Here is a 24332-nt window from a genome sequence, read left to right on the forward strand (position 1 = left end):
AGCATAGCAGTAGTAGTTGTAGCGTAGTCGTAATCACGTAGTAGCGTTGTCGTAGTAATAGTAGTTATAGTAGTAGTAATAGTAGTAGTAATAATAGTAGTAGTAAAGATTACACTAATTTTCTAGTATCAGTAAGTCCAAGAAAAGCATGGAGCCAATCGTGTTAAACCTGCGCAGTAAACGAAAGTCTAAACGACAACAAAACATCACAATGTATTTTCAGGTCCTGACGATATTGTTCCATTTCCGGGTCAGAAACACAGCACCGACAACGGGACATCGAGTTGGGACTTCACGGATGTCCATCACACCTGCTGTACTTCAGTGTAACATGAAATCCCTATTTACAACCACTATTAATGGACATCGCGAACAAATGTTAATTTGAGCGGCTTCGTTTTGTGGCGGGAAAAGCGACAGCAGCAGCAGCACTCCCACGGCGGCAATGGCTGTTCGCATCGTTCGTCCAGGGCGTTGTCAAACGTCTGAAAAGAGGATTTGTTGAAAGAAACGAAGGTTAAAAAAATCTCTTCAAGTTTAAAAAAATCTCTTCAAATTAAATAAATTCGACCTTTCGAGTGTGAAATATGTACGTGTGAATGGGTCGTGCGGTGACGTCATGCCGTAAACGTCGCATCAATGGGTCGTGCGTGTGACGTCATGCCGTAAACGGCGCATCACGGGAAAATCCAGGCGGGGGCGAGTTTAGGGGTTTTGCTTGAGTGTTGTGCGCGTTCGGTTCATTTAATTTGTTCTCCTCACGTCGGTCTTGCACTGCATTTCATTATTACTCTGTGTTTTCTCTCTCTCTTATTTCTCTTTCTCTTACTTACAGAATCCTTGCTCGGTGTCTGATTTTAATTTACTTTCCTTATCTCTTTCGCTGTCGCCGCCGCCATGGCCTCGACAGACGGTGAGTTACGGCGAGTTTGCTGCTTTGATCGAATGTGATTGTGCTTCGTTCGTTTCGTCGTTTGCATTGGGGGGGTTAGTGGGTTATGAGTGGAGATGTAAACCTCGCTTGGTCATGATGTGGTAATCGGTCGGTCGTGTGTGGACTGTGGATCACTGGACGGGCGACTCGAGTTTACGGTGTTATTTTATTAATAATTATTATATATATATTTATTTATTTTAACTTGGACGGACTTTGTCGGTGGATCAGACCGGACATTATCTCCTATCGGGGCCTCACCTGGGCCGGCATGAGTCCACCTGGAAAAGGCTTGGTAATCTGTAACATGGGAGTCAAGTTTGTGGGTCCGGTTCGGCGGAGAGGGGGTCGGCGGGGTCAGGTTCGGCGGAGAAGGGGTCGGCGGGGTCCAGTTCGGCGGGAATGGGGTCAGGTTCGGCGGAGAGGGGGTCGGCGGGGTCCAGTTCGGCAGAGAGGGGGTCGGCGGGGTCCGGTTCGGCGGAAAGGGGGTCGGCGGGGTCCGGTACGGCGGAAAGGGAGTCGGCGGGGTCCGGTACGGCGGAAAGGGGGTCGGCGGGGTCCGGTTCGGCGGAAAGGGGGTCGGCGGGGTCCGGTTCGGCGGAACGGGGGTCGGCGAGGTCCGGTTCGGCGGAAAGGGGGTCGGCGTGGTCTGGTTCGGCGGAGAGGGGGTCGGCGAGGTCCGGTTCGGCGGAAAGGGGGTCGGCGGGGTCCGTTTCTGTGGGAAGGGGGTCGGCGGGGTCCGGGTCGGCAGAGAGGGGGTCCGGTTCGGCGGAGAGGGGGTCGGCGTGGTCCGGTTCGGCGGAGAGGGGGTCGGCGAGGTCCGGTTCGGCGGAAAGGGGGTCGGCGGGGTCCGTTTGTGTGGGAAGGGGGCCGGCGGGGTCCGGTTCGGCAGAGAGGGGGTCGGCGGGGTCCGGTACGGCGGAGAGGGGGTCGGCGTGGTCCGGTTCGGCGGAGAGGGGGTCGGCGAGGTCCGGTTCGGCGGAAAGGGGGTCGGCGGGGTCCGTTTCTGTGGGAAGGGGGTCGGCGGGGTCCGGTTCGGCGGAGAGGGGGTCGGCGGCGTCCGGTTCGGCGGAGAGGGGGTCGGCGGCGTCCGGTTCGGCGGAGAGGGGGTCGGCGGGGTCCGGTTCGGCGGAGAGGGGGTCGGCGGCGTCCGGTTCGGCGGAGAGGGGGTCGACGTGGTCCGGTTCGGGCGGAGAGGGGGTCGGCGGGGTCCGGTTCGGCGGAGAGGGGGTCGACGTGGTCCGGTTCGGCGGAGAGGGGGTTGGCGGCGTCCCGTTCGGCGGAGAGGGGGTCGGCGGCGTCCGGTTCCGGCGGAGAGGGGGTCGGCGGGGTCCGGTTCGGCGGAGAGGGGGTCGGCGGGGTCCGGTTCGGTGGAGAGGGGGTCGGCGGCGTCCGGCTCCGGCGGAGAGGGGGGTCGTCGGGGTCCGGTTCGGCGGAAAGGGGGTCGGCGAGGTCCGGTTCGGCGGAAAGGGGGTCGGCGGGGTCTGTTTCTGCGGGAAGGGGGTCGGCGGGGTCCGGTTCGGCGGAGAGGGGGTCGGCGTGGTCCGGTTCGGCGGAGAGGGGGTCGGCGGGGTCCGGTTCAGCGGAGAGGGGGTCGGCGGGGTCCGATTCGGCGGAGAGGGGGTTGGCGGCGTCCCGTTCGGCGGAGAGGGGGTCGGCGGGGTCCGGTTCGGCGGAGAGGGGGTCGGCGGGGTCCGGTTCGGCGGGGTCCGGTTCGGCGGGGTCCGGTTCGGCGGGGTCCGGTTCGGCGGAGAGGGGTTCGGCGGGGTCCGGTTCGGCGGAGAGGGGGTCGGCGGGGTCCGGTTCGGCGGAGAGGGGGTCGGCGGGGTCCGGTTCGGCGGAGAGGGGGTCGGCGGGGTCCGGTTCGGCGGAGAGGGGGTCGGCGAGGTCCGGTTCGGCGGAAAGGGGGTCGGCGGGGTCCGGTTCGGCGGAAAGGGGGTCGGCGGGGTCCGGTTCGGCGGAAAGGGGGTCGGCGAGGTCCGGTTCGGCGGAAAGGGGGTCGACGTGGTCCGGTTCGGCGGAGAGGGGGTCGGCGGGGTCCGGTTCGGCGGAGAGGGGTCGGCGGGGTCCGGCTCCGGAGGAGAGGGGGTCGGCGGGGTCCGGTTCGGCGGAGAGGGGGTCGGCGGGGTCCGGTTCGGCGGAGAGGGGTCGGCGGGGTCCGGTTCGGCGGAGAGGGGGTCGGCGGCGTCCGGTTCGGCGGAGAGGGGGTCGGCGGCGTCCGGTTCGGCGGCGTCCGGTTCGGCGGAGAGGGGGTCGACGTGGTCCAGTTCGGCGGAGAGGGGGTCGGGGGGGTCCGGTTCGGCGGAGAGGGGGTCGACGTGGTCCGGTTCGGCGGAGAGGGGGTTGGCGGCGTCCCGTTCGGCGGAGAGGGGGTCGGCGGCGTCCGGGGCGGCGGAGAGGGGGGCGGCGGGGTCCGGTTCGGCGGAGGGGGGGGCGGCGGGGTCCGGTTCGGTGGAGAGGGGGTCGGCGGCGTCCGGTTCGGCGGAGAGGGGGTCGTCGGGGTCCGGTTCGGCGGAAAGGGGGTCGGCGAGGTCCGGTTCGGCGGAAAGGGGGACGGCGGGGTCTGTTTCTGCGGGAAGGGGGTCGGCGGGGTCCGGTTCGGCGGAGAGGGGGTCGGCGTGGTCCGGTTCGGCGGAGAGGGGGTCGGCGGGGTCCGGTTCAGCGGAGAGGGGGTCGGCGGGGTCCGATTCGGCGGAGAGGGGGTTGGCGGCGTCCCGTTCGGCGGAGAGGGGGTCGGCGGGGTCCGGTTCGGCGGAGAGGGGGTCGGCGGGGTCCGGTTCGGCGGAGAGGGGGTCGGCGGGGTCCGGTTCGGCGGGGTCCGGTTCGGCGGGGTCCGGTTTGGCGGGGTCCGGTTCGGCGGGGTCCGGTTCGGCGGAGAGGGGTTCGGCGGGGTCCGGTTCGGCGGAGAGGGGGTCGGCGGGGTCCGGTTCGGCGGAGAGGGGGTCGGCGGGGTCCGGTTCGGCGGAGAGGGGGTCGGCGGGGTCCGGTTCGGCGGAGAGGGGGTCGGCGGGGTCCGGTTCGGCGGAGAGGGTGTCGGCGGGGTCCGGCTCGGCGGAAAGGGGGTTGGCGGGGTCCGGTTCGGTGGAAAGGGGCATGTCGGGTTCGGCGGAAAAGGGCATGTTGGAGGGAAGAGTGGTTTGGGTTGGCAGAAGGTGGGATGGGACCATGGTCTGGTCAATGGAAGGAGGGACCTTGGTAATGTGGTCACGTCGGCGAAAGGGGGAATCAAGATGTGGTTGGTGGATGGGGGAGATGGTGGGCTTTGGGGGTCCATTCAGTGCAAAGTAGGATTGGTATTGGGGTCCGGTTGGCTCAAAGGGGGATTGGTGTTTGTGGAAATGGGGACGGTGGCAAGAGTGGAAGGGGATGAGAAAAGGCGAGAGTGGTTTGAAAGTGTGACGGGGTGTGGAAGTGGTGGTTGGGGAGGGCGTAGTGTTGCTGAAGGTGATTGGAGGTTCAGGGGAAGAGGGGTGGTTGAGGGAAGAACAATTGGAAGTGATTGGAAAGGGGGGAGCGTTGGTTATTTTAAGGGTTGTGGGGGTGGGGAAGAGTGATTTAGAAAAGGGGGGGCAGGAAGAGCTTTGCAAAGTGAAGGGGGGAAAGAATGACTATTTCCTTTTGCACACACTCATCTTACCTTCTCTCTTTCACTTGGACTATGTCTTCACATCCTCCTTTCTTTCTCAAATTACTTTTCATCTTATTTTTCCCAATCATAATTTTGTTTTCACCCTTTATATTTGGTGCGTACATAATAAATACGTAACCCCCTCCGGTGATATTGTGGGGATTTGACTTGGGTCTTGTCCATTCATCACCCAGTCATCGATGCTCGACTTTAATTGGCTTTTCAGAAAGTTATCCAGTTAAGATGATCATGACATTGAAATGGAAGGTTCGTGAATTAATTGCTTTCTCACCGAACCTTGTTTTATCATTTGCTCCCCAAACATCTGCTGAATTATAACGGTATCGTGTCACGGCTGTCAGAAATGTTGATAATGTTTCCTTATCATGTGAAGTTTATGAATAATGGATGCAAACTTGAGGTTTTATAATCTATTTCATTTGACGTTTGTGTGATTTATTTGTTTTTTTGTTTATATATTTATTTTGTTTGTTTATTTATTTTTGCAGAAACATTTCCTTCCATGGATATTGGTAAGTATTTCATTCATGACTGAATCCAAACTGGGACAACAAATGGGTTTTTGTGGTACTCTCTGTAACCTTCTCCCAACCATATCTACCTTAACGGTACCCTCTGTTCACGTGATATTGTCTCGGCCATTCTCGCAGTCACTTCTGCCGACACTTGCGTGGCTCTCCCATCTTGTTTGCTTCCTTATCACACTGCCATGAATCATTAAATTGTGACTCTGCCTTTCAACCGGATTTGGAAAGTACCTGAATATGCTTTGTTGGATGTGCTCGGCGTTTATTAATTATTATTAATTTTTATTTTTATTTTTTTGCAGAACACCTCTGGTCTAAATTTCACGACCTTGAGGACTTGCATCCATGCCTCGAGATCTTGGAGCAACCGAAGCAGCGTGGCATGCGATTCCGCTATGAGTGTGAGGGACGTTCAGCTGGAAGCATTCCTGGAGAGCGCAGCACTGACACCAATCGCACCTACCCTGCTGTGAAGGTTTGCAGCACTCCCTTTGCCTTTTTTTGTTTATTTTTGTGCACTTTTTTTGTTTAATGTTGGGGGGGGGTGGAAATATTGGCTGTGGTTAATTTTAATTTATTGGAGCCAAGTCTTTCCAAACTTTTCCATTAGTTTTTGGCTTTCTTACTTGGTTTTGTAACCGGATCAGACATGCCAAAGTCTGCTTTGCTGCTGCCCTGTCATCGTCAAACTGACTTCCTGTTTTGTTTGGTTGTACCAAGTGCTTCTCAGGATTTCACTGGCTTATCACATGATGAGAATATGTAACAGCCAAGAGTGCTGTTGTAACGATGGCAACAGTGAATGGCTCTGGATCAGGATCTGTGAACCTGGAATTGGGATTTAGAACTTCACTTGTTGATACCTTGGCATACCTTTCTTCTTTTTTGTGGGGGGGGGGGGCGGGTTTCGGTTTTTTAAAATCCTTATTTGGTTTCATTGTCGAAGTAGCAAACTTATTTAACACCCTATGCATTACAAGAGTATTGATAGCATTTCCATTGGTTGTAGTGAGGTTTCTTTTTCTCAATTTAATGTCGGATATGAAATGTACCGAAATATGCATTCTGGGGTCAGTTTGTCGACCTAATAGTCTGTTGTACTCATTCATAAGCTTCATCCTCTGTGTTTCAATAAAACGAATGTGTTGTTTGGTTGGGTGCCAGCAAAGGGTGCTGCATTGTGAAACCTGTCTTGTTCAGGGGTGACAAACTAGAATTTGCATTTTGGTGAAACTGAATTTCATAAGATGAGGCCTCTGCACCAGTGCATTCGCCAGATGTAGCCTTTCTATTAGACGATGTTTGCATTTTTGCCACCGTTTAATGACAATACCAACATTGCCATAATTTGTGCAGCTTTGGTAAAGAGTTGGCAGGATCACTTGGACGCCTTTCACTTGTGTAGCCTGGGTTCAAATCTCGGCCCAGCTATAAACTCTCATCCTGATGCTTTGCAGGCAGGGTGTGGCATCAATGTGTATGCCGTCCTTCGAATGGAGGTTGAACTTGGCATCCCGTCTCCTGGCATTAGCTGGTGGACGTTAAAGATGCCACATTGCCCTTCCCGTAAAGTGGGCGAGTTATCTTGTGCACCCTGAACAAATGCCTGATAAATTCTTGCCTGGACTGTGGGTAGCAAGTGGTCTGGTCTTCTTGGAGGTTCCTTGACACCATGTTACATTGCTGGCTGTCTCGGTGTGGTTCTGTCTTTGCATGATAAAACTAATTGACCAGTAGACGTGAGAATGACCATTCCGTACAAAGGGCAACCAACACACGTCCGCACGCAGCATTGATGGATAGCAGTGCTTTTTCTCAGAACACTATATCGATGAGCAGAAGCGTTTATCAACTAATTGTCTTTCTTTATTTTTTTTTCTGTTTGAGCTTTTAATCCAAATGCCATGTCTGAGCAGTTTGTGTTTTAGCTTGGGTTCTACAGTAGTTGGTATTTGTGCACTAAATATTTGGCAAGTTAAGAATGTGAATTTTTTTTTTTCCTAGGATTGCTCATCTGTTTCACTTCACTTCACTTCAAGTTTGTTTCTCTATTCCCACAGATTCAAAACTACAAAGGCCCAGCCAAGATTCGTGTTTCACTTGTCACCAAGTCTAATCCACCAAGACCCCACCCACACTCCCTGGTGGGTCGAGAATGCAAGGATGGCATCTGTGAGATGGAGTTATTGCCTGGCAATTCTACTACTGCCTAGTAAGTATAAACAGTCTGTAAATTCCCTCCGTCTCTTATTTCATGTACGTGTGACAGTTACAATTGTTTTTCTTGTTTTATTTTTTTTTATTTCATGAAATTCTTGTGGTCAGGCTGACCAAGGAAGCAAATCTTGACCTCAAATTTATGTTTAGATGTTGAATATTAACTTCTACATTAGCCTTCAACTGAAGCAGAATAACAGCAGAAAAAAAGATGTATCACTTGGTTTTGCTGCTTGGTTTATACAGAGATTAAAAATAACTTTCACCATTATTGACAGTTTTGTTTAGCACTCTTCTTAAGCCCCATCCCCCCTTCTAAAGGATGGCCATTTGCCCATAGAAATGCAACCGTGGCACCCCAGCGACCTTCGTATCATCATAGGACCACAAAAACCTCGCTTTCGGAGAGTCTAGTGTATTATATCGGTACCATTCAACCTTTCTAAAAACATTTTTTATTTTTTCCTCCAATATAAACAAACCTCAAGTTTGATTTGATTTTGAGGTTCAGAATGCATGTGCTGCTTAATTCTTTTTATTTTTAAAAACTTATACAATATTTATCAGGGTGTATTCGTCATTCTTGCCAGCTCCCAACAATAATTATTATCCTCATTAATGCAATGCAACAACTTCCTTACATTCTCGTTTAGGCCTCCCCCATAGCAAGTTAAAAGTAGCAGCATGGACAATGACGCTGAACGAAGCAAATAGAGTCCTTTCAGTATGAGCTGCATTGTAAGAGTACTGTTGCGGCCGGGGTTCTGGGTGAGAAGACTACCAAGGAGGGAGGTGCTATCTCTGGTTCCCACCTGACTCCCCGGAATCGCAGGCTGTCGCACACTGATAACTCCGTGACGCGGCTGGTCGCTAACCGACCGTGAACGCCAATAACTCAACCACGTGACTTAGGGTCCTCCGTCTAAATTGGGTACCTAATTATAATCATCTGACCTAATTACCGGGGGACACGCCCTCGGTACACCTTGTCCAAACCAGGTCACCTTTCAGGTTAGATGCAGCCGAGCGACACTGCCAAGGACGTACCGAATAAAAGAACGGATTGTTGGAAATAAAGTCCCGGCTGGGCTAGGATACGGACCATGCTGGATCAATGAAAGAAAAGACAAAAACAAGTTGGGAACATTTCTACATAAGCGTTTATTACAGGCAGGCGAGGAGAGATATGTGGCACAGTGAATGTAGTTTATTGTTGTGTGTAAGTAGGGATAGCAAGAAATGTGTGGTGCGACGACAAAACAAGCAACTTACAAAAGCAGACTTATCCCGATATATCTTGAGCGAGGACAGGCGCAAACACACGCACACGCACACGCACACGCACACGCACATGCACACGCACATGCACACGCACACGCACACGCACACACACACACCCTGATGAAGATGAATGAGCAAAAAGAAGAGGAGATGAGGCTAACGGTCTCATGATACCTTGCACAATTGACTGACTGCGCCACCCCATATGTTTGGGGGGGATGCTCCGCTGAACTATCCCTCCTTGATAGTGGCGCATCGTCTCCTGCTTGGCTGCGGTGCAGCGAAGTGTCTGCGCCGATCCAGAGAATGGGCACGACCGTCAGGCGTGAGTGAGGGACTTTAGGTGGAGCTAGCGGCGAGTGGGTGGAGAAGGTGGAGTTGAGAGCGAGTGGGCAGAGTGCCAGCAGCAGGCGGGTGGGTGGAGCCAGCAGCGAGTCGGTGGAGAAGAAGACTGGGCAGCAGGCGCATGCAGAGACCGATCCAAAACCAGGCAAGGAAGATGAGTATGACCACGACTCGACAACGACGACTGACGATTCTCGACGGCTCTGTGATCCGTCCTTTATAGACCCCGTGGTGCGGGGCGCCACCCCCTAAGCGATGCGTCGTCACCCGAATTGGGCGCTCGCATTGGGTCCCGGCCACCACACGACCCGACCGTCATGGCCGGATGCGGCCTTATTTTACATGTGGCGAGACATAGCGGAGCTGCGGAATTGTCTTGCTCTGAACAACGCAATATGAATCGCCTTGCACCGAACTCCTGGGCTGCGCCAGTCCCGCATGCCTGCTCAGGCACCACTGGTGTGCTGCGGTTGGCGCTAATCAATGTGCTTGCTTTGTCCGTTCGCCATGCGGCCCAGGCGATCCGGGCCGTACAGCATGCTTCTACTTGGTGGCAGCTGCGTCGGGCGGAGGTGCGGGAGGATGTCTGCCGTCCGTGGGAGATATTGCTGGCCGTGGTGGTGAGCGAAGAATCGACGGTAAGACGCCGTCCTGAACCAGCGCGCAGACCCAAACAAAGATGTGCGCCATGCATGTCCCGTACAATATGTTGATAAAATGCCATTGTAATCAGCGCGCAGACCCAAATGAAGATGTGTGCTATTCGTGCCCCATTCTGTGTGATGATAAAATGCCATTGTAATCATGGGGTCGCACGCGGGTCCGCCATCGAGTATGCGGTTACTTATCACAGGCGGTGGCGTGCGCGGTGCCGGCCTTGATCTGTGTCATGAATTGAAGGAAAGGATTTGATAAAATTATTAGATGCAGAAATGGGTTGAAAAGAACGCGCCGCGTGCATCCTGTATGGCGGGGTGGAGGTTGTTTATTGTTTGCTTCTTCCGTTGGCCTTCGCAAAGACGCATTCTTATCGTGAAGTGTGTGGCTGCAGTTTTTACAGCTGGCCGTCTGAGTGCAGTGCCTGCTTAGATTTATTTCAGGAATAAGAGGAAAAGAGTTGGAATGAAGATAGAGATATAATCAGACCTAACTATGAGAACCACACAACGCACTTGTCCCGTTTGACCCATTAGACATGAGGGAAAGGTCGAACTGTGCGTATATTAATGAAATAACTCTGGGGATCACTGTATGATGGATGCCATTGCCTTGGAGGGATGCGGTTTCTAGAACCGCAATGGTACGTAACGGTAATTTATTATATTAGGTGAGGCATGTAAATAAGGAAACGATAAATGCTGTACTGGTCACAGCTTTTGAATGATCCTCCTTTGCTTTGGCTTTCGGCCTAGGTATGTGTTGGAAAATTGTGGAATTTTGGTGTGATTGTGGAACACTTGTTTGGCCACCGAAGCATATGTGAAGCCTTTTGGTGGTGATGTATTGTGTATAATAGAAGCATTTGTTATTTTGTTGGACAGTGCTGATGGACAGTAGTTTACTGGTCTATATTGGTGACACGAGTTAACAAAACAATAATGAAGCTGTTTAGGCTATCCGCTGTGAAAAACTTAGAAGCGCTGACGTTTCATGACTTGCTCTTCCTCGGAAGCTCACTAAAAGGAAGGAAAGTCCCAAAGCATCAAGGCTGATATGAGCCCCTTGCTTACTGGGGGTACCAAGATAAATGGTTGAAAAGAATGCTAAAAACTTGCATACATAATATGTATTTGTGTACCAGACTTGATGGAGTAAAGGATAGGGCATCCACTCTGAGTCTGAGAGGTTGGCAGTTCGATCCCTGGCTGAGTCATACCAAAGACTTTAAAAATGGTAGGTGCTGCTTCCTTGCTTGATGCTCAGCATTTGAAAGGATAGAGCACGGGCAATCAATGCTGGGAAGGCGATGGCAAACCACCCAGTATAAATAACCCTTGCCAAGAAACTGCTTCGGCAGCATCATTGCTCTTTAAGCCGCTGTCAGACCTTGACGATTTAGCCAGCGTATGCCGATTTATGAAAAATTTGTCTAAAGCGCTGGCGCACGTCAAATACGTTATGGGTACGTTTTGTATACGCTAAGAGCACGCTGAAAAACACTGCCATACGTCGTAGTACGCTGGCTTTAAACGTTGTACTTTTGGGTTGTCCTCAAATTTTTGCATTCTTTGAAATTTTACGACGTATGCCGGCGCATGACTCACACGTTCCGCGACGCTGGCCATAAGTTGTATGCACGTTATGCGATCGTTGACACACGTCGACACACGTTACTTGTAAGTTACTCATAAGTCGAAACACGTCGAGGTAATGTTTAGCGTACCCGAAACTTATTTCTAACCTATGAGTAACGTTTTGTAATTACGCTACACGAACGTTGTTCACACTTCGCAACACGTTACTTGAAAGTTCCTCATACATCGAAACACGTCAAAGTAATGTTTAGGGTACCAGTGACTTATTTATGAGTAACGTGCTTGGGAATTATTTGTAAAGCATGTCCTACGCACAAATACGTATGTAGACGTATTTGACGTCTTCAGGACCACCACAGAACTTGCTGAACGCGTTTCTAACTTACAGATATCGTATAATGGCGTATTGGCAGCGATTCGGGGAATTGGTATATAAAAAGGGGCTTCGCAGGAGGAACCCGTCTTTTTTTTAGACTTCGTGGTGAGTACATGTCCATGTCATTCCGAGAGATGAGGATACGGCAAGGCTGAGACGACAATACCAACCTGTCCTCCAACATCAACCTGACCTCATCAAGTTGACACTGCACCAGTTGCGTGCCAATAGAGCTGGGAGAAGAAGACGTGAACGGAGAAGGAACTGGGTCAGACCATGGATCGGGAGGCGACGCCATTACGGCATATATGACCAGCTCATGGTGGAACTCCGGAACGAGGACCATGCATCCTTCATCAACTTCCTGCGAATGTCCCCAGCGATGTTCGACAAGCTGCTAGCCAGAGTGGGTCCAAGGATAACCAAGCAGACCTTTTGCATTTTGCAGGGAAGTACACCTTCTACAAGGATCCGCTTGAGCCTGGCATGAGGCTGGTACTGAGCCTCTTGCTGTTGGTGCCGTGACTGCAGTGCTGTGGAAGCGATTTAACTCGTTCAATGAAAACGATTTCAATTGCCGAGCACCAGCGTCCAAAAACAATAGGCGAGTGACAGCCATTTATTTAAGTCGTTCAGTGTCGATCATTTCAATAGTCCAGTGGAAGCGATTTAACTCGTTTAATGGCAACAATTTCATTTGCCGAGCACCAGCGTCCAAAAACAATAGGCAAGTGACAGCCATTTATTTAAGTCGTTCAGTGTCGATCATTTCAATAGTCCAGTGGAAGCGATTTAACTCGTTTAATGGCAACAATTTCAATTGCCGAGCACCAGCGTCCAAAAACAATAGGCGAGTGACAGGCATTTATTAAAAGTGAAGTTGCAGCCTATGAATAGAAAACCTCACGTGATCGTCGATGATACGCTGCCACGCTATGTATACTGTTACAGTTGTGGAAATTCGCATTACACCATAAAGAGTCCTCAGGTGAGATATCTCTAAGTCCATGTGTAGTTGGCCCACACCCGTTGTATAGAGGGAATTTATGTCATCCATTCGGGCTGCGATCCTTCAGTTAGCCATTTTTTCTTTCTCTATTATTATTTTCGACCATTAAGCTGCCAACAAGGCAAACAGCCAACTACCCTTACCTTCACAACTCCATCCCGCAAACATCGCTTCACCGCCGTTCCCAAACGACACCATAACCATCAAACCACCACCGAAAACCCTCCACCACCTTCGCCTCTCTCTTTCACAACCAACAACCGCACCACCTGTGAACACTGAACGTCGGGCTGTCAAAGGCCCGTTCGGCGATTGGTGCCAAACACACCGAGCCGCGAACGCGAATGGCGGCCTTTCTGAGGGGAAAATTCGGATCCAAAATGCTTCACGCCCACTCCCCCTCCGACCAATGGGCGAACGCGAGGCGGCTTGGCCCCGCCTCCAAGCGCGTGTATGTGAAGTCCGTTTATGCAAATATGCGGATCAAGGGAGGTTCACGCCCCTTTTTGCCCGACCAATGGCTGAACAGAGGGTGGCGTGGCCCCGCCTCCAATCGCGTTTTGATCCGCATATTGGCTCCTCCTGAGACCTATAAAGAGAGGAGCGCAAGGCGACTCGCGAGCGTGAGTTGGGAGAAGAGCGGGGCAGAGCTGAGTGGAACCGAGAGAGGGTGAGTCGAGCTTGGAGAGAAGTTGCGGAGGAGTTGCAGGGAAGACGGTGGACGGCGACGAGGTCATGGTGTGGGGGTCGTTCGACTCGTCGCGAGATCCAGGCCGGCCAGCCATACCCCTCTCCCTGAGCATCAACGATTTTCCCCCCCCCCATTCGCGCTGAGATAGTGCCGAGGGGAGACCCCGTTCCCCCCCCCCCCACCCTAAACGTGGTGCCAACGGGACCGCTCGCGCGGAGCACGCCGGAGAGGACTCGCCGACCACGCCATGGCACGGAGTCGGGGCGCAGCGGCGCAAACATTGCGACTTGCCCACCATCGCGTCACGAGGATGCGGGTAAGACCTCCCCGGTCTCGTGCACCTAGCCGATCCTACAGGATCCATGTACATTTGGTCTACGGGCCTGTCTGCCTCCTTGCCTGTGAGGGTGGCTTTCTTCCTTTGCTTTTTGCGTAAATGCTTGTGGTGGCGCAGTCTTTCAAGTAGAACTGTGTAAGTACGCGTATGTACGCGTATAGTCGGTTTTAACTGCTTTTCTTACATTTGCTTTTTGTGCATTTTTGTATGGCTGTATATGTGTGTGTGTGTGTGTGTGTGTGTGTGTGTGTGTGTGTGTGTGTGTGTGTGTGTGTGTGTGTGTGTGTGTGTGTGTGTGTGTGTGTGTGTGTGTGTATATAAAATGCTTGCTTGTTGAACTGTTCCCGCTCTGCTTCATCTCCTTTCTTTTTATTGACTCTCCATCCTGCATCGCATAAGTGATTGGTAGTGGGTGTAAGTTCCCGGTAACTAATCTGAACCGTCGAGGTCAACGATAACTCCGCTCGTTATCTCTGCAGTACAGAACGAACCGCTTAAGCAGTTTGTGTCCGAAGTCGACCTGCGGCGAGGTATAATCGCCCGATTAACCATCCGCGTAGGTACTTAGGTAGGTCGAGTTTGGCGAACAACCCTATCCTACGCGGGTGGCCGATTGGCACGACTGTGGTGAGGTCGAAAGAGCCACCCATGACTCGCTCCCGGCATTGTTCCGTGAGGGTCACGGCTGAATTGTCCGTCCGGTGGGCGACGTGCCGCGATTCGAGTTACGTGGCCGATCGCACACCGGCGGGTGCGAATTCGCAACACTGGTGTCAGCGAGCGGGAAACAAACTCTCCCGTCTCCAGCTAAATTCACGGGGAACGGACCAGGGGTGTGCGAAGCGATCCCCGATTCCCTCCAAATTACGAGCGTACTAAATTAATCTATTACGAGAAATAAGATGGAGTCTCAAGGCGAGCGGGAGCCGGGGTAGATCTGGATTTAGAATGTATAGAATCCATGGCCCAGGATGAAAGCCCCGAGCAGGAAATGTTTTTTGTGCAGGAACAGTTTCTCCCCCCACAAACAGACCCAGAGCCCGAAATGGGCGCGGCCGCGGCATATGACACTTCCCCTCCCCCTCTCCACCAAAACCCCCCGATCCTTGCCGAATCGGCTCAGCCGAGTGCACTCGACATGGCCCAGCTATTTGCCATGCTGGCAAAGATGAATACGAATGCGCAACAACTGAATGCGAATATACAAAACAAAATGGAAACGAACACAAATGAAATAAAAACAAATGCATGCAGGATGAATAACAAACTGAATGTGAATATGCAACAAATGAAAAAGGAAATAAAGGAAGAATTGAAGAAAGAAATAAAAAACAACATGGAGGCAAATACGCAAACACTGCGGGGTGAGATGCAGAGCATGGGTATTGGCCTGCAGGGTAAACTGAAAGAGGAGGTCGGCACAATACGAGCGGAGGTGAATGGGTTGAAAAAGAATATAGAAGAGGTGCGGTCCGCGGTGGAAGCGGGCGAGAAAGACGTAAAAAAGAAAATGGTGACTGTCGCGGAAGAAATGGGAAAAGTAAAAAAAGGACAAAACCAAATAAAAGGGGAGTGTGAAAGGAGACATTGAGACATGACTGAGAGAGTTGAAAAACTGGGACAGGAGGTAAAAGCAGATACACAGAAGGGATTAAGGGCCGTGGGGGATAAATGTAGAAAGAGACATGAGGAAGTAATTATGGAAATGGAGCGGAAAGCCGAAGAAAAGACAGAGGAACTGGGGAAACGGATAGAAAAACACGAGGGCGAGACGGAAGAGCAGTTTAGGATGACGGGGGAGGAAATATCCAAGACAAATAAAGTGGTGACACAGGTAAAAGGTGAAGTGGAGCAAATAAGAGAGAAAGTCTGGGAACTATCGCTAGGGACGCAAAAGGGAGGCGAACGGGAGATGGGAGAACTAAATGAGGTAATAGAGGGGAAAATAAAGGAAATGGAGAGGAGACTGGCGGAATGTGTGGAGACCCGGTGTGAGAGGCAGGGTGACCTCCTTCGGGAACAGGGGGAGAGGATATACTCCCTTGAGGCGGATCATACCCAGGTGGGGCCAGCATCACAGGGCAGAGTAGGAGGGTTGCCCGATGCGGGGGTGTGCATGCCGAGCTTGGGGAAAATAGAGGCCGCATGGTCTTTTGGCCTAATGCGGGCACCCAGTATGACTGTTCCAGTGGGTGTGCAGAGTGCGAGTCCGATGGCTTTGGAGAGTAAGCGGGACGACGTGGGGCACGGACAGGGGTGGTAAATTCCCCCGGGCAAATGGCTCGGACCCTGCGGGAATGAGGCACCGTTGGGACTTGGGAGGTACACCCCTCCAGGAGTCCCTTGGGAACTGAAGGGGGGGCTCAAAAGGACCAAGGGTGCCGCTACCCCCGTACGATGGCAAGACGGACTTGAGGGCATATATGGCCCAGTTCCAGTGTGTTGCCAGAGGCTGGAACGAGGTGCAGGGTGTGGCACAGCTCACGGCGGCCCTGCGTGGCGCGGCCTTGGAAGTCCTGACCACGGTACCCAGTGAGGGGGGGTGACTCTGGAGGATCTCCATTCGGCCCTAAAAAAACGATTTGGCATGGACCAGCAGAGCGAGCTTGTTAAAGCTCAGCTCAACGGGCGCAAACGACGCTCCCAGAAACCACTGGGAGAATTGGCACACGACATTCGCCGCTTGGTGGGGATCGCGCACGCCAACATGCCGCCGGAGTACCGGGAGGAAATTGCCCTGGACCATTTTCTCCGAGCGATAGGGGGCACCGATGCCGGGGCATTGCTGACCGTATGGCGCCCGGACAACCTCCAGAAGGCGGCTGATACTGCCGCCTGCTGGAAGGCAGCCAGAACGCCGTTGGAAGGGGCTGGGCGGCATGCGGTAGCAGTCCGGCAGGTGGGCCCCGTGAACGACAATGCGAGGGAAGCCAGGGTGGCTACCATGGGCGACCGTGTGAACATCGAGAAGATGGTCCAGAACGCGGTTGATAACCGGTTGGCAAGAACTGGACCGAGGCGGTCGGCCCAGGAAGGGCGGGGGATGGGCCATCAGGGGGTACCCCAATTCGGAACGGAGGCGGGTATAATTCGGCATACCGGAGGCAAACACCTTACCAGAGGAGGTGTTATTATTGTGGCGCAAGGGACCACCTGCAGCAGGAGTGTAACGCCCCACGCAGGGAAAGGCCCCCGCGAAGGGAAGAGCCACGGCCCCCCCAGACCACCAACTCCGCCCCGGGCCAATAGGGATAGCCAGGCCCAACCATCACCCCCCCCCCCGCCTCCCACCAGTCCCCGGGAAACTAAGAAGTGCCGAACATGTAGGGCCGTGTTTGGCAGACTCGGACGGAGAAGAGCCCTGAGAACTGCGACAGGTCATCAATTGTGGCCAAATTGGCAATGATAGCTTAACAATTCGTTGCAAAGTTGCCGGCATAGGGGAAGACGCCGTTGTGGACACAGGAGCAAGCGCCACGATCATCAGCCCTGTGGTCCTTGATTCGAGTGTCGACGGTTGGGATGAGATCCACCGTCTGCAAAACCATAGTTTGCAGCGAGCTACCGGGGCAACGGCCCCCATCATAGGACGTGGTTTCATGTCGTTTAAATTGGGCACCGTGAAAACAAGAATAGAGGTTTGGGTGGCAAAGGTTTGCGAACCATGTCTAATAGGGTTGGATGTGCTAACGGCCGGTGGTTGGAAGATCGACTTGGGCCGGGGGGTCATGCAGTTGGGTGGTGAGGAGTTGCCGTTAGGGGGCGTGAGCACGGATGAGAGGGTGGAGCTGGAGGCTCCTGACTCCGTGGTCATTCCCCCGGGTGCCGAGGCGGTGGTCCCGGCCCGGAAGTGAGCACACCCAACGTGGCAGGGCTCCTGCGGCCTGGCGGAACTACCGGCAGAGCCATCAACCCCGGGTTTAGTCATGGGCCGCACCCTGGTAAGTACCGACGGGCCAATAGTGCCCGTTCGGGTGATAAATGTTAGCACGGAACCACGCACTATCAGGAAGGGCACGAAGGTGGCAGATTGCACCCCAGTAAAAGAGGTCGCAGAGCTGAGGGACGATAATGTCGAGTCGGACCGGCCCCAGAGGGAGTCTCTAGACTTGACTAGGAATTGGCCCGATCCCATTTGCGAGATGGTAAATCGGAGGAGTGTAGATTTGGAGGATGCCCAGCGGGAGGCCTTATACAAACTGGTTGACCGACACATGGGGATCTTCTCCTTGTCACCCGAGGATATTGGACGTACGGGCCTGGTGCAACATCAGATCCACACCGATGGGGCCCGGCATGTCTGTCAGCCTACTCGAAGGCTCCCATGGAGCAAAAGAGAGGAGGCTGATGAACAGGTTGAAAAGATGCTCAATGCAGGTGTCATTGAGCCCTTGGGAAGTCCTTGGATGTCACCGGTTGTGCTGGTCAAAAAGAAGGATGGGACCACGCGTTTCTGCTTGGACTATCGCCAGCTGAACAATGTGACACTCAAAGACTCCTATCCCCTGCCTAGAATTGACGATACCCTCGACACCATTTCAGGCTCCAAATGGTTCTCAACCTTGGAACTCAAGAGTGGGTATTGGCAGGTGGAGATGGATAAGACTGGAAGGAGAAAACGGCATTTTCCACAGGGAAGGGACTGTAACAGTTCACTGTGATGTCGTTCGGTTTGTGTAACGCCCCCGCCACCTTTGAGAGATTGATGGAGCGTGTGCTAGGCGGCATGCCATGGCAATCATGCCTGGTGTATCTGGATGACGTCCTGGTACACGCTAAAACATTCACCCAGGAGATAGCCAATTTGGACCAGGTGTTTGGGCGCCTCAGGAATAAGGGCTAAAATTGAGCCCGGAGAAATGCACTTTGTTCACGACAGAGGTGGCCTATCTCGGACACGTGATAGGCCACGAGGCGGTGAAGACCGACCCCGGAAAAATTACAGCAGTAGAGGAGTGGCCCGTACATACAACTGTCAAACGGGTAAGGGGCTTTGTGGGACTTTGCTCCTACTACCGGCGCTTCGTGGCAAACTTTGCGGAGATAGCCAGGCCCCTTCACCGGTTGATGGAGAAGGGGTTGAGATTTAATTGGACAGGGGAATGCCAGGAGACCTTCCTCAAATTAAAGGGGTGTTTGACATCCACACCCGTTTTAGCGTACCCCACCGATGACGGGATGTATACCCTGGACACGGATGCAAGCCAGGAAGGATTGGGAGCAGTCTTGTCTCAGACACAGGGGGGCATGGAAAGAGTGATCGCGTATTACAGTCGGGCCATGAGTAGGCCCGAACAAAATTATTGCGTTACTCGCAAGGAGCTATTGGCTATGCTGTCTGCGGTGAGCCATTTCCACCCGTACTTGTACGGGAGGAAATTTTTGGTTTGAACTGACCATTCCTCCTTGCAATGGCTCTTACGGTTCAATGAACCGGAAGGCCAGATTGCAAGGTGGTTGGAAAAGTTGCAGCAGTACGATTTCAGTGTGGTTCATAGAGCCGGTAAGGCTCATGGGAATGCCGATGCGCTCTCTCGACGCCCCTGTCTGTGAGAAAACTGCAGATATTGCACGAGACATGAGGAGAGGGACCAATTGGCAGACACCTCCCCGAAACTCCCAGTCCGTGCGGCCTGGGTGGTAGGCCCAACTTTGCCACTAACCGCGGGAGAGGAATTTGGTGGATTGGCATGGAGCATGGCCCAGCGGGAAGACCCCGTGATAGGGCCAGTGTACAAATGGGTCCAGGAAAACAGGAGGCCCAGTGGGGAGGAGATCGCCCCACTCGGAGCGTGAACAAAAGCATACTGGGCTCAGTGGAGGACCCGAGAAATGAGGGACAACATCTTATATCGCAAGTGGGTGGAGATTCCTTCAGAACAAACTTCTTGGCTGCTGATAGTCCCTGATGGGTTTAAGACCCAAATTTTGAAACGGGTGCGCGGTACCCGCGCCGGCGGGCATTTGGGCAGGACCAAAACAAAATCTCAGGTCCGCCGGCGGTTCTATTGGGTTAACATGGGGCGCGATGTACAGAACTGGTGTTGAGCATACAACGCCTGTACTGCGAAAAAGGGACCGCCACAGAGGATGAGGGCCCCACTCCAACTACATCAGGTTGGGGCCGCCCTTGAGCGAGTGGCTATGGACATTTTGGGACCACTGCCCCCCACTCGCCAAGGTAATAAGTACATCCTCGTAATTATCGACTATTTCACCAAATGACCAGAGGCCTTTGCCCTTCCCAACCAGGAAGCAGGGGTCGTGGCAAAGGCCTTCGTAGAAGGATTTAAATGCCGGTATGGGATTCCGCAGGAGCTGCACACGGACCAGGGACGAAATTTTGAGAGCGACTTACTAAAAGAGGTGTGCAGGCTCCTGGAAATTCGAAAGACACGAACAACACCCCTGAGACCACAGTCGGATGGCATGGTGGAGAGGTTCAATAGGACCCTGGTCCAACAATTGGCCCTGTTCACCGCCGCTAACCAGGAGGATTGGGACGAACATCTCCCACACCTCCTGATGGCCTATCGCGCGTCCCAGCACGGGTCTACCGCGTGTAGTCCGGCGCTGTTGATGTATGGACGGGAGCTGAGAAGCCCCGTCGATTTATTGTGCGGTCCGACGCCTGAGCGGCTTGATAGGCCCCCGAGGGAGGGCTATGCCCATCGGTTGGAGGAAAGCATGGAGAAGGTCCATGCCTTCGCACGACACCAGCTCCAACAGTCGGGCATAAAGATGAAGCGCAGGTATGACCACCGGAGCCAGGTGAGCAAGTACCCACCGGGGGCAAAGATTTGGTTCTTCAACCCCCGGCGGAGGAAGGGCAGATGCCCGAAGCTCACCTCACCTTGGCAGGGCCCGGGGGGTCGTCCTGGCGCAAATCAGTGACGTGGTCCTGAGAATTAAAATGGGACCATGGACCCTTCCCCGAATAGTCCACGCGGACCGCCTGAGACCTCACAAGGGCGACCTTACGCCCTCATGGACATGTATTGCCGGAGGAGACGGTGCTGGAACAGCTGCTCCCGCAGAGGCCCAAGGCTCGCAGAGCCTTGCAACGAGTTCACGAGCCCATTAGGGAGGGATGGAAATCCCCCCCACCCCAGCGAATTCAAGATTTTGGAGACGGTGACAGACTCTGGATATGTAGAGGGGACGTAGCTTAGCTACGTAGTGTTAAAAGGAACGTGCTGTAGTTTATGGGATGACGTGGGAGCACGTGACATCCTACAGGATCCTACAGGATCCACGTACCGATCCTACAGGATCCTACAGGATCTACGTTTGGTCTACGGGCCTGTCTGCCTCCTTGCCTGTGAGGGTGGCTTTCTTCCTTTGCTTTTTGCGTAAATGCTTGCGGTGGCGCCGTCTTTCAAGTAGAACTGTGTAAGTGTTGCCGTGTGTAAGTCTTATTTGCTGTGTGTTGCTGTGTGTACGCGTATACTCGGTTTTAACTGCTTTTCTTACATTTGCTTTTTGTGCATTTTTGTATGGCTGTATATACGTGCTAGTCTGTGTGTGTGTGTGTGTGTGTGTGTGTGTGTGTGTGTGTGTGTGTGTGTGTGTGTGTGTGTGTGTGTGTGTGTGTGTGTGTGTGTGTGTGTGTGTGTGTGTGTGTGTGTGTGTGTGTGTGGTGTGAATAAAATGCTTGCTTGTTGAACTGTTCCCGCTCTGCTTCGTCTCCTTTCTTTTTATTGACTCTCCATCCTGCATTGCGTAAGAGATTGGTAGTGGGTGTAAGGTAACTAATCTGAACCGTCGAGGTCGACGATAACTCCGCTCGGTTATCTCTGCAGTACGGAACGAACCGCTTAAGCGGTTCGTGTCCGAAGTCAACCTGCGGCGAGGTACGATCGCCCGATTAACCATCCGCTTAGGTACTTAGGTAGGTCGAGTTTGGCGAACAACCCTATCCTACGCGGGTGGCCGATTGGCACGATTGTGGTGAGGTCGAAAGACCCACCCGGGACTAGCTCCCGGCGTTGTTCCGAGAGGGTCACGACTGACTTGTCCGTCCGGTGGGCGACGTGCCGCAATTCGAGTTACGTGGCCGATCGCACGCCGGCGGGCGCGAATTCGCAACAATACGTTAGACTATCGTTGGGCATAGGTTGTGGACGCCTAAAACATGCTAATCAATCGTTGGTATAACTTATCTATAAGTTATCGAAGCGTTCTGTGTTCATTACTAGTATATTATGCATTTGTCCAAGTTGTTTTGAATACTTTAAAAACTGAAACAAAAAAATAGTTCATCGTGGGAATGAGAAAAAAAAAAAATTTGCCAAAAAGAACATCGAACAATGGTGCAAAGCAGTCTCCTATTCGTGGACGCAACGAGGATCCATCACCACCCACACCCTCCCCAATCACGCTCACTACTACTCCTACTACTACTACTACTACTACTACTGATACTACTGACACGCTCACCTAATACTACTACTACTGATACTACTGACACGCTCACCTAATACTACTACTACTGATACTACTGACACGCTCACCTAATACTACTACTGATACTACTGACACGCTCACCTAATACTACAACGACTGATACTACTGACATTGACATCTACTCAACATGGAGTCTGGAACACTGACGGGTTCCTCTTGTGAAGCCCATTTGTATATACCAATTCCCTTAAACGCTGCCAATACGCCATTATACGGTAGATGTAAGTTTGAAACACGTTCAGTAAGTTCTGTGGTCGTCCGGAAGACATCAATCAAATTCGTCTACGTACGACAATGTGCGTTCAAAGCACGCTACTCATAGGTTCAAAGCACGCTACTCATAGGTTCAAAGCACGTTACTCATGGGTTAAAAATTAAGTTTCAGGTATGCTAAACATTACCTCGACGTGTTTCGACTTATGAGTAACTTACAAGTAACCTGTGTCCGACGTGTGACAACGATCGCGGAGCGTGCCGAAAACTTATGCCAGCGTATGCGGAACTTGTGAGCCGTACGTCGTAAAATTTTTAGCATGCTTGAAATTTCACGACGTACTAGACGTACCACGGAATATGACAGCGTACTTCATTGTTTTTCATCGTGCTCCTAACGTATACACAACTTACCCATACCGTATTCGACGTGTGCCAGCGTTTTAGACATTTTTCATAGGTCGGCATACGCTGGCTAAATCATCAAGGTGTGACTGCGATGTTGACACTTCCAATTTTCAGGCGGTTATGATTTAAATCGGCGTGCGGCAGCTTTTTAACAGGCTACACCACGAGCTCGTCGGCGATACGTGCAGCGCGCTATGCCTAAGTTAAACTATCGTTGGGCATAGGTTGTGAACGCTGACAACAGGCTAAACATTCGTTGGTATAAGTTATCTATAAGACAACGAAACGGTCTGTGCCTGTTACTAATATGTTATGCATACGACCAACACGTTATGAATACGACCAAAACTTTAAAAAAATCCTCAAAACTTCAGCGTAAGCCAACGTTTTACATACATTTTTATACGTTGCCATTGCTGGCTAAAATATCAAGGTGTGACAGTGCCTTTCAGGAGCATAGTACATCAAATTTATAAATATTATTATTATTATTGTTATCATTGTAATTATTTACTTTTCTCATTGCAGTTTTCCTAACCTGGGCATCCAGTGTGTGCGTCGTCGAGAAATTTTGGACTCGTTGAGATTGCGTCTACAGCGGAATGTCGATCCTTTCCAAGGTGGGTGTGCTCACCGTCGCACACTGCGCGACACAAATTTTGCAGTTTCTTGATTTTTCTTTTTCTTTGAAGGGATATACTCTAACCACAAGGTGGGTGAAAAGCCTGTCTGATGTCACAATTTTACCCACACCATTCATCAACGAATGGGTTGTTGCTGCTTCGAGTGTTTCACATATTGAAGTTGATGACTTTCACGTGCTTTGCTCTTTGCCTGTAGTGGGAAATGCTGCACTAAACCTTGAGGACATTGACCTCAATGTGGTTCGACTTTGCTTTGAGGCCTTTATCACTGATGCTACTGGCAATATGGCCGCTCTACCACCCATCGTCACACAGGAGATACGTGATCGACGTATGTTCATCCTTTACTCTCGGATACTGGGCTGTTACCTTTTCATATGTATGATTCTTTGAGATGTTCGGCAAGGGTCGCGTTTGACCATCAAAATGGTTTTACCACTTCAGTTTTTGGAGGTGTTCTTGTGTCCGCACCTGTTACATGTGTTTACACTGTGTTGTTGTCCATGCTTACTTTCAATCGTTATTTAGCTCACCTGGACTTTAGTCAGTTGGTCAACACTTCAGTCATGATTGCTTAAACCCAACACACAATTTTGATGAAACTTGGCCACAAGCGTCATATCTGAGGCTGAACGAAGCTTTATTGACCGCATCAAAATCTGTGCTCATTAAGGGGGTCTACGGAGGTTTTTTGCACCCCCCTCCAAAAATGTAGCTATTTGCTCTATTCTCCAAAACTACACGCACTATTTTGATGAAACTTGACCACAACCTTCATCACCAGTGATGTAGCAAAGTTTATCGACCGCATAAAAATCTGCACTCATAAAGGGGTCTATGGGAGGGTTTTGACCCCCCCCCCAAAAAATAGGTATTTGCTCCCTTCTTGAAAACTACACACACAATTTCGATGAAACTTGACTGCAAACTTCATCACCCATGATGTACCAAAGTTTGTTCACCGCATCAAAAAATTCACG

The 24332-nt window shown here is 52.2% G+C and overlaps 1 protein-coding gene across 2 annotated transcripts in view; it reads left to right on the forward strand.

The window, feature by feature from the left end:
- Positions 1-679: 679 nt before the first annotated feature.
- LOC147027789 (uncharacterized) overlaps positions 680-24332 on the forward strand; it is a 43922-nt gene continuing 20269 nt past the window's right edge. Inside the window, exons 1-7 of one of the 2 annotated variants that reach the window (XM_085877366.1) lie at positions 680-699; positions 836-913; positions 5072-5095; positions 5413-5585; positions 7171-7322; positions 23237-23328; positions 23549-23683. In XM_085877366.1, coding sequence (XP_085733492.1) covers positions 898-913; positions 5072-5095; positions 5413-5585; positions 7171-7322; positions 23237-23328; positions 23549-23683 — 592 coding nt within the window. In that variant the 5' untranslated portion in view covers positions 680-699; positions 836-897. The other variant, XM_085877367.1, reaches the window with a different exon arrangement.

Source organism: Eptatretus burgeri, chromosome 4 (genome assembly GCF_056783735.1).
Source record: "Eptatretus burgeri isolate ZD-2024b chromosome 4, Ebu_testis_v1, whole genome shotgun sequence".
Taxonomy (NCBI): Eukaryota; Metazoa; Chordata; class Myxini; order Myxiniformes; family Myxinidae; genus Eptatretus; species Eptatretus burgeri.